The sequence below is a fragment of the Zeus faber genome, assembly GCF_960531495.2.
Source record: "Zeus faber genome assembly, chromosome: 19".
NCBI classification, from domain to species: domain Eukaryota; kingdom Metazoa; phylum Chordata; class Actinopteri; order Zeiformes; family Zeidae; genus Zeus; species Zeus faber.
In genome coordinates, this window is record NC_137206.1 from 17,786,862 (window position 1) to 17,797,772 (window position 10,911).

The 10,911-nt window shown below is 43.1% G+C and overlaps 1 protein-coding gene across 3 annotated transcripts in view; it reads right to left on the reverse strand.

The window, feature by feature from the left end:
- sgk3 (serum/glucocorticoid regulated kinase family member 3) overlaps positions 1-10,115 on the reverse strand; it is a 13,443-nt gene extending 3,328 nt beyond the window's left edge. The window contains exons 1-11 of one of the 3 annotated variants that reach the window (XM_080020201.1): positions 9,951-10,115; positions 4,549-4,736; positions 4,281-4,364; positions 3,937-4,009; positions 3,593-3,668; positions 2,811-2,886; positions 2,545-2,594; positions 2,328-2,385; positions 1,861-1,944; positions 1,627-1,758; positions 236-348 (exon numbers count right to left, since the gene is read on the reverse strand). In XM_080020201.1, the coding sequence (XP_079876327.1) occupies positions 236-348; positions 1,627-1,758; positions 1,861-1,944; positions 2,328-2,385; positions 2,545-2,594; positions 2,811-2,886; positions 3,593-3,668; positions 3,937-4,009; positions 4,281-4,364; positions 4,549-4,626 (824 nt within the window). In that variant the 5' untranslated portion in view covers positions 4,627-4,736; positions 9,951-10,115. Of the gene's footprint in view, positions 1-235; positions 349-1,626; positions 1,759-1,860; positions 1,945-2,327; positions 2,386-2,544; positions 2,595-2,810; positions 2,887-3,592; positions 3,669-3,936; positions 4,010-4,280; positions 4,365-4,548; positions 4,745-9,422; positions 9,478-9,950 lie in introns of those variants that run through there. The other 2 variants (XM_080020199.1, XM_080020200.1) reach the window with 2 other exon arrangements.
- Between the last annotated feature and the right edge of the window lie 796 nt (positions 10,116-10,911).

Below are 10,911 nucleotides of genomic sequence, written 5' to 3' on the forward strand. Positions count from 1 at the left end.
CAGTGACTTTTACCGAGCAGAGAGGATGCAATGACACGTGACAGAGTGTCAGTGCAAACGTTAAATGTTCTCTGACATTCATTCAAGTCATTTGTTTTGGGATATTTAAGCAATTGACGAGAGATTCTGGTGAGAGCACTTATTGATCGCTGAACGTCTCAGTGTAGACATACTGTGTGTCACAAGTCAGGATAAAGGAACAAACTTACAAATCAACACACAATCACCCATTCACCTGTAAACAATGTTGAGCGAGTGGAGATACCCCAGAGCACTGGCCATTTCAGCGATGTAGAACTTAGCCCTGGGTTCTGTGAACGTTCTCTCTTTTTGAAGATGGAAGAAAAGCTACAGGGGAGAAATTTCAGTTCAACAATATTTCCAGATGGAGAGAGCAGAGCACGGGGGCATACCGCTAACGCAGCAAAACTCAAGTGGTTAGTCATGACCTGGCTGCCGAGTGTGTCACACTTAAATTCCTGCAGTGTCTGTACGTTCCACTCCACCAACACATGCTACTCCCAACAAGCTTTCAACAAACCAAAACCCTGAACGGAGCAAAAAAGAGCCAAAAAAAATAAAAATAAACATGCCATGGAAACGCCAAAAAGCCAAGAAACAAAACACCTTCCATCCGAAGGAATGTTTTATTGTGTCTACATATCAGTAATAAGCCCTACACATTAAGGAATATGTGTCTCTTGAAACAAATACTTGAATGTACCTGGAACTGCAAGTACAGTGGTACCTCGACTAACGACTGCATCTACTCACGACTAATCCAAGATACGAGTAGCCATAGTCACGAAAATTTGTATCGACTTGCGACCGACTGCTCCAAGATACGACCGTGGAAATTTGCAGTTGGCGTGGTCAGCCAGCGACCTCCATCGTATGTGGACGTAGTTCGTGGCTTATCGATATTTTTTTCATATTTACTGTGTTTGTGCTGTGTATTTATTTTCTTTTTTACCCTTCATGAGTTCATAATTTATATGGGAAAAATTGCTTCGACATACGACTGCTTTAACGTACGACCGTTCTTATAGAACGAATTACAGTCGTAAGTCGAGGTACCACTGTTTATCTTTTCGGAAGGTAAGACTGGCTTACAGTCTGCAGTTTGAATGGAAACTAAATCTGTCACTACGTAGGCACCGACAATCGACAGAAAAGTGAGTTGCAGACACAGCACCTCGTTTCCCTCCTTCATTTGTATCACATGCCTCCTCCTAACAATGAAGACAAACGGCCCATGAGGACAAGGGTTAGTGTGCCGAGCCACGTGGACGCTCACTCTCCTGCAGTACACGATACGTACGGTCAGCATTTAAAACGACACTGGTTTTGTCACCATGGAAGGAAAAACTTTGAGGAAGTGGCGGTACAGTAGAGACGAGCCGACGGTCGACGAGCTCAGCTTTGGCTGACACGGTTGTGTTCGACAGCTTTTTAGCGCTGGAGTATTCCCACGCGCCCCGAAGAGGTCCTATCCGCACCGTTTTTTTTTTTGTTTTGTTTTTTTTACGACACACGTCCGAGTTATTGCTCTGCTGGTTTAACATTGACCCCTATGACTCCCTGCGCTGTGGGCGTGAAACACTTTTTTATAGTGAAACTACTCACTTCCCCTCCATTGATGAAATCCAAAACAAAGTACAACTTGTCCGTGGTCTGGAAGGAGTAATGGAGCCCAACCAGGAACGGGTGCTTCACGTTCTTCAGCAACACGTTTCGCTCTGCCATGATGTGTTTTTGCTGAGTTAAAACATAAAATAAATAAATACATACATATGGTGATTAACTGGGACGCCCAAAGGCTGTGCCATAGGGTCAGGGAGATATTCTTAACCAAGTTACCTCTCTTCGATTGAGAATGACTCTTTTCTGGAGGACCTTGATTGCGTAATACTTCCCGTCGTGCTTCCGTTTCGCAAGCAGAACCTTTATTCAAGACAGAGAAAACGCATTGTGGCGACACAATCAACAATAGCAGCATAAGCACAATGAAACAAAGTCATTCCAGACTCTCACTTCCTCCAAGACACGTTCATAACATACAAAAAAAAGTACAAGTGTAAACCCCCACGCGAAGAAACATCAAACTGTTGAAATGGTCGCCGGGGAATTTAATGCAGTTATGCGTGGCTCATTTGACTGGAGAACGAGACCATTCAACAATAATATTGAGCAAAGATTCTTCCCATGGACTCATTCATCCATGAATCCAATCATTTTGAATTTGATTTAGGTGTAATTGCCTTTTGAGCAAATCAAAATAGATTTTTCACATTGACGTCTCACCACTGAGGAAATGATTGACATACCTTTCCAAAGCTCCCCTTTCCAATGACTTTTAGAAAGTCAAAATCTGTAGGCTTGGCCCTGGGATAGAAATCAAAAATATGTTTGGTTTAGTTAGAGAGCACGGGTCACTATTTCAAAAGCATAACATTGTTAGGAAAAAATGTTTTAAATATGAAATTATTTGATTTACGTGCACTTAAAAGTATGATTTCAGTATGACAAAAGTATTGGACCTACTGTGGATTTCCGGACGGTCCCAGGTTAATGTTTCTGGAGGTAGAGTTGTTCTGTTTAATAAAAAAAAAAAAAGGAAACATAACCAAGTGTGAACGAATACCAAGGCGTTGGAATATTAAACAGTCATCCACTGTCAATGACTGAAGACTGAAGTAATGTTGCGGACATTTTGTCAATCAACCAAAAGATTGCGGCGCGATTTATTCATGGCTAATGCAACCGATTCCACTCAGTATGACTGAACTGTCAAACTCTCCGTCACCTACTTTTTCCTCCTCATCCTCTGAGGCATCTGAAAGGTTTTGGGTTTTGTTCATCTGCAGGAAGGTTCTTACATCTGGGCTGAAATCACACACAAGATAAGATTAGATAAGATAAGACAAGCCTTTATTAAAGGGGGGGGGTTCAGATGTTACAGCTGCAGAAGCTTACAGAACAGTACAAGTAAAAAAAATGAAATAAAAGATAAAAAATAAAATGAAATAAAACAGTATGTATAAATCTGTAAACAGAAGTTAACAGGTAGAAACACCATACTAACAACTGAGCCCAATATGGGCAGGTGGCGGTACGACAGAGTGAAGTACAAATAGTACATAGCATCAGTGCTGTAGCAGAATAGTACTGTAATGAAAGATAATGGTAATAATGGCATTATTATGCCACTAACAGCAATACTAACAATAGTATAATAGTACTAACGGTAATAATAATAATATTGTTTGTATTTGTGTTATTATTTTTGCTGTTATTTTTATTATTATTATTATAATTATTGTCATCATCATTCTACCCAACTATAACTGCAAAGAAAATTTATCTGACTGAAACGGAGACGAGAGAACGTTCAACGTTCTGGAAAGGAGGGAGAGCAGAGCAATGGCTCAATTATTTCCATGAACTGGGCCATAGGGTGCCAGACCTGGACCAGCCATTCATTCCCCGTCCCTCAATCCCCTCCTTCATTGTTACGAGGCTTGCCGTCACGTGGTATAGCTGGGATCAACGAGAGCAAAAACGGCGAGGAGCAAATTTTGCTTTTACTTACTGGGTGCAGAGTTGCGGATGGGAGACAAGTCGCTGGATGAACTCGTGTAACCCTGTTCGTCGCTGCTTGATGAACTCTGAGGGACAATACAATGGTAGAATATTGGATGATTGTAGGAGCTAAAAAACAACAATGCACCTACTGTACTATTAGGTGTCATACAAAGTCACATGAAGAGGTAAAGTGACGACACTAAAATGTCGGAGCAACCACAACTGAAAGTAAAGATTAGACCTGACAGTCAAGAATCAGGAAATGCATTTGGATGTTTAATTTAATTGACAGAAAATTTTCCGTGTTCTAGTTGTTGGAGCGTTGAGTAGAGCAAGGTGGAAAACCCTTACCTGGGTCAAAATTATCCCCAAATATCCGCTTCGCTGGAATTTTCAAGTTCAAAGATGGAAACTGTTTTCTTAACTGCATCAAGACGACGTGAAGGAATATAATAATAGGAAAGAGGACAAAATATTAGAGTCAGGATATAAGCATTTCCAAATCTATAAACACAATTACACTTAAAGCATTTGAAAAAAAAACAAAAACTGTATTATGCGATATCTGTGTGTGTGTGTGTGTGTGTGTGTGTGTGGGGGGGGGGCAAAGGTTGAAGTTTGTTTACATCAATCATTATTTCACAAAAGACAAATGCTTAAAAGGAATCCTGTCAACATAACTTGTGCTGACTTACTATGTTGTACAGCTTATCAAACTCTGCGTATCTCCTGAAGACAAACCACTCGTGTCTTCCGACACTGACCATCACCTTGTAAACCTGCATAAAGGGCAAAACAAGAGGCCACACTCGGGTTAGTTGTTAAGAGTGTGACTGAACATGGTGACTAAATACTGCACCATACAATTCCCAAACATTTAGAACCTGATCACAAAAGGTTTGACCTGGTTATTAAAACCTTTCAGTTAGTATTACCGCCAAAAACTGTAACCTGTTGCCTTACTGTGTAACGCTTCTTCTTGTCCCTCTGCTCGTTGTAGCAGGGGATGCTGACATTGGGGCAGCTGGTTTGCTCCTCCATCCCTGTGGCCGTTGAATGATGATTCAGATGTTGGCGGAGTATCGGTCAGGGGTCCGGCTCTAGCAGTCCACCGGGGTAGGCTTCATGTGTGAAATTGGCCTTTCCCCATCCTGGTTTACTGCCATAGGGGAGAGTTGTGATGTCACAAGAACATCATCTGATGATGCCCCCCCTCGGTAGCTGCAGCAACCTGGGGGCAGCCTGGGCCTTGGCCCCAAATACCTTTACATGTGTTACCATGGGGACTGGCCCTCCTCGAAACCCCTATTAACACCAACATCTATAACCTGACGCTCATTGGGGCCTTTTATTCACAGGCGGGGCCCAGCAAAATGAATGATTACGTCATTTACAAGGTGTTAGCACCATTAAAGAATGTACAACAATGACTGTTTTGTAGTCATAGTTTCACTGTTATCTCCCTAACTATAAGATAGACAGGTATGGAAGTTTGGACTAAATCACATTTAACAATAAAAATGTTGATTTTAGTCCCAGAGACAAAATCTATCAAATGGGGTCCGTGGCCTAATGTGTATGAAATTATGGGTCCTTGATATGAAAAAGATTGAGAATCATTGGCCTAGCCAGTACAAGCTGATTTGTCTGAAAGTATCTGCACCAGAACACCCCTTGAGACAGGGCTCGTTAGATGTTTCAGTCCCTCGGGGAGTTCAATCTGAGGTAAAATCGATGACCCCTGACCATCAACTGGGCTACATAACCCCCCCCCCCCCCACCACCATCAGTAAATGTCAACGCGGATGATGCGTGATGCGTCCAAACCATACATGGAGAAAGCCTGGGAGTGACAGTGGTTTCAGGAATGGTTTCCGAGGTGAAGACTGTGGCGTGACTGCGGCGTGATCGCGGATACTACTACTACTACTATTTTACTGATGAACAGGCAAGGAAGGACACCTCATTCTTGTTGCAAAGGGTGTAAAAGGCTGAGTACTTTATATTCCACACAGAGCAGTTTTTCCCCGGTTGCCTGAATAAAGAACCGGAAACACGCCGTGAAAGCTTACCACGCCGGTTAAATGGCAATGTGAACAATATCAACTGGGCTACATAAACCCCCCCACCCACCATCAGTAAATGTCAACGCGGATGATGCGTGATGCGTCCAAACCATACATGGAGAAAGCCTGGGAGTGACAGTGGTTTCAGGAATGGTTTCCGAGGTGAAGACTGTGGCGTGACTGCGGCGTGATGGCAGATAATTCCAGTGAGGTCAGCGAGCCCACTCCCTCCCTGTGAGCAGCCGGGCTTGTTAGCTCACTCCATCCTCTGGGCCTGAATAGCCATTCACCGTCCCAGAGAGTTATTCAGCCATTCTCAACACGGCCTCACTCTTCCTTGCACCGATCTACAGCAGCCCAAGTCCCCCCCCTCCCTCGTATAAAATGTGATCATGACATGAATCCATTAATTCATTCAGCTCTATGTTTAACTGTAAATGGCTCTATCCATCTCTTCTCCTCAGGAATAGATTCCATATCTTTCGAATAGATTCCATTCATTGCAGCTGCCTCCACAAGCCTTCACCTCACAGATTTTCCTACTCCAAAATGTTGACATGACATGTTCATATGCACACACACACACACACACACACACACACACACACACACACACACACACACACACACACACACACACACACACACACACACACACACACACACACACACACACACACACACACACACACACACACACACTTTGACATTAACCCTTGTTCCTGTCAGTGAAAGGGTATTTTTAAATCAGCGTTCAGGGGTCCTCTGAGGTACAGGATGGGAGATAAAAAGACCCGATTGTTAGTATTACTCCTACTACTATTTAACTGATGAACAGGCAAGGCAGGACACCTCATTCTTGTTGCAAAGGGTGTAAAAGGCTGAGTGCTTTATATTCCACGCAGAGCAGTTTTTCCCCGGTTGCCTGAATAAAGAACCGGAAACACGGCATGAAAGCTTACCATGCCGGTTAAATGGCAATGTGAACAATATAAACTGGGCTACATAAACCGCCCCCCCCCCCAAAAAAACCCCACCAGTTATGTCACGTCTGTGTTCCTTCTGTAACAAAGACCTTTTGTCTGCAGCACTGACTTTGTCCTTTGTTTCAAGACAGTGAGGTCAGCTTAGTTTGTCCTGTGAAACCTCCGCAGTTTATCCCCGTCCGCTCACACAACGCCGCAGCCCGGCTCTCAGACCTCTTTAAGGTCCAACGTGGATCCTGAACCCCTCACGCTGCTCACGTTGCGGGAAGGAAACCCAACGAGGAAGCAGGGCTCTTTAAAATTCACAGCCTTCTGTGCCCTCTTCATTGACAGTCTCACTGAGCCTCCTTTCTCTGACTTTCTCTTTCATTTTCTCCTGTGTGCTCTGTTATTATGACATAATCGCACACTGAAAGGGGTAAATATAAAACAGGACAAATTGTTTCCTCTCAATCTTTTCTTCCCTTGTGTCATTCTTTCGTTCTGCCTCTAGTGGTGGCCCACTATTTTCTTTTCCAGCACAACATGTTCGTTTTAACATTTAAATATCATTGTTAGTTGACCAAATATTGGAGTTTTTTATGGTTTCTCTTTTTTTATGCTCAAACACGCACGTGCGGTATTCATCTAAATTGGTATCCTTGGTTGCCTAATAAAGATGAGGAATTACTAGAAGACACCAGGTAAATAAAAGGTAGACTGCGTTGTCTGCTAACGGTTTTTGTTTGCACGCTGACAGAACGCTTAATCGGGTCAGTTAGACGGCCGTTTAAATTATTTCGCTGCTTAAAGACTCGGTTCTTCTTTTTTTCCCCCTTTCCAGCCAAGGCCCTAATAAAATGTCTCGCACGAACCAGTGTCGCACAGGCCACATTTTCACCAACTAAACCGCTGTATCCTTCAATAAAGCATGGAAAGAGTACAAATACAGGAAGCTCTCTGTACACTCAGATATATTTCTGTGGGAACAAAAACAAATTTTCACATTAAAAGCTTGGTTATATGTTGCACTGTGTTTTATTTGCAGTTCTTCAAACACAAAACCAGCTCATGGAAAGCCAAACTGCACTGCAGTAATGCAATTTGTCCAATGCAATATGTTTTAATAGCCCCTAGGTTGAGCCAAAACCAAAACCAAAACTAAACTATTAACTAAAACGAAATCTATTCTATAAATAGTCAAAGTGAAATAGTCAAAATTAAAATGTAGCCTGCCACTCTGGTTGGCAGACAAAAAAAAAGGTTCTTCAGCATCTGTAGCGTCCACTATCTGGGCCTGTTTCACGTGGTTAAAGTACTGTGAGAGTCACCGGGCAGAACCCGTTTTTTAACATTCCAGGAATACTTCTGTTCACGAGTGAAATAAACTGTAACTTTCTGGCTCGGCCCACCCTATAGGCTGACACAGCTACTCCTCGGTGTGGAATGCTGTGACCAAACACACCCACTATTGACATAGACAAGTTTAGTGTGAAGCGAGGGATAATTGAAATCACAGGTTGGAAAGACTCAGCGAGTATGAACGTAACACGATTAATGGAAAACAAATCTTTCTTCCAACCGAAGTTTTAGTCCAGCCTCAACTTGTGCTGACAGGCACACGCATACGCATATGCCGGGCTACTACGGAGGATCAAAAATAGCATGCTTCCTGCCTCGTTCAAACACGCTGCCTGTCCCTGCCTGTGGACATCCTCTGAGGATGTTGAACATTATTTTTCGATGGCGCGTGTGTATTTGAGGTGGGAGGGGGGAATGCAAAAAAGAAAACAATTGCACAACTACCCAAGAATGATGTACAAGATGTGAAAACCTAATCAGGCAATGCATCCATTGTCACACACAAAGGCGCACACACCCAACCAAACACAAATAGCTGGGCAGGAGTATTCAGAGGTTGAATAGTGGGGACAATCAAATACATAAGACCAATGGTTTAGATTAGAAAGTTCCAGCCCGGTGATTGTTGGAATTTGGTCGAGGCACTTTGACAAATCGACAATTAGTCTACTTTTCAACTGTCCCTCTGAGATGTGTCGAACACATGTGTTTTTGGCCAGGGAGTAAATGAAACTGGAGAAATGTGAGGTGTCTGAACTCAGAGACCCCATAACGTGGGCGACCTGAAGTGTTGTGGAATCAAACTGCGACAGACAACTGTCACAGAAATCCATCCAGGTCTTCAAACTCCGTAAGTAGCGACAGCGACCGGGGAGGCTTGCCTACATGTCACCCCAGGGAAGACCTTTTTTTCCAGTCTGAACACTACAAACAACTGTCACAGAAATCCATCCGGGGGGGGGGCTTGCCTACCTGTCACCCTAGGGAAGACTTTTTTTTCCAGTACAGTATTAACAGTTGTTAAGGCTTCTAAAAATGTCTAGTGTTGAATGTTATTTAAAACCTAATGTTAAATAGGTATGTACTACCTTAAACCCATAACTTTGCTTGAGCGGGGCTGATTTGACGCTGTATATGGGGGTAAATATGAGGAAAAAAAACCATCTCTGATTTTACCACAAATTATTATTCATCCGATATAAAGTGATAATTAAGCTGTCATTCATCCCCATCAAATGATTAAATACATCAGGCTATGGCCCATGGCTGGATGAACATAGCACTCATGAAAACCTCTGAAGTTGGAAGGAAATACTTCCGTGGGTTAATTCAAAGCGGACAGAATCGAATGACAATGGACTTGAAGCCTTACAAATTGAAAGTCTCGCAATTTCAACTCGACTTTTATTGAGGCACTTAAAGGAATTACTAAAAACGGCTTCACCTTTAGGCAATTCAGGTCTTGACTGTTGTTGTGGCGGTATTACCACAAATGTGACATCTCAACCCCGATCGTGTACAGTAGGAAGAGGCCATGGCTACAGACGAGGAGTGGAACAAAAATGACCAAGTTACTTAAGAGCACACACACACACACACACACACACACACACACACACACACACACACACACACACACACACACACACACACACACACACACACACACACACCGACAGAATGTGGGGTCGGAGCAGCTCTAACAAATATGCAGTTAAACAGACAAACAAAGCTTCGGAACGCTCCACATGTACCACCGGCCTGCTCTTACGTTTGAATTAACAACTTCTGGTTCTGTTCCTCTTTTCCTAAAGCTAGAAAAGTTACGTAACGCCGCGACCACCAACGAAAGGTTCTTCATGTTGAACGAAGAGCGGCGAGTGTGCACGTCGGGACTTTTTCTTTTTTAATAGCAACGCAATGTTGCCCGACTGCTGAGCTCCGACTTGGCAACGAGGTAAACACAACATACCTCACACGGCGTCGACGAGGTGTTCATCTGTTCACACTCTCGGCTCCCGCGAAACGTCGGTCTACGGTGATAAAAAAAAAAAAAAAAAAAAAACACGGCAAACACCAGCAAACTAAACCGTTCGGGAGAGTTGTCGACTTCTCCCCCAAAAAGTACAGTCTGTCCGGGCGGGCATCCAGCGGTTTGTGTCAACTGGTTCCAAAGCAGGAAGCGCCAGGAAAGTCTCCGTGCCCCGTGGAGGCGGTGGAGAACGAAACGCCGCCACCTAGCGGCGACCGGCGGCAGTACAACAATACGTTAAGTACAAGATGAGTCCAAGTCCAAGTCACACTTTGAAGCGCATTCCATACCAGATAAGAGATTCCAAGATTCCCAAGCGATAACGAGATAAAGGTACCTTATTAATCCCCAACGGGAAATTCCAGGGTTGCAGCAACAATGTCATACAAGACAAAACACACATCATGTACAACAAAAATGTGAACATCTATAGAGCTGTATATTTATTTGCTGTAACAATTGAGATACACGTGCTGGACGGGCGGTTTGTGAATATCTTTGAATATTTTCTATTTTGTCTATTTAAATTCATGAAAATCACCTTTTCGTGGCATGAAACAGAGGGTATTTGTGTGCCATTCTAACTTATACAGCAATAAAAGAGGAGTAAGGAGAAAGACGTTATCAGGATGCTGTTGGGTTGAGTATGTGAGGGAGATGTTGACAGTGTGAGTGTGCGTGTGTGTGTGTGTCTTTTGCGTGTCTCTTGTGACATTCCAGTGGCCAATTACAAAAAAACAATGTTATTATAATTTGATTCATAATGAATTATTATAGCCTCTTCCAAGAGGAGGATAATCATCGTCAGTGTAACACATAATAAACTGTGGATTGCCAAAACAGCAATCTACAGTTGTGACATTTCAGATTGCAAACCGTGAAGTCGCACACACAAAAGGAA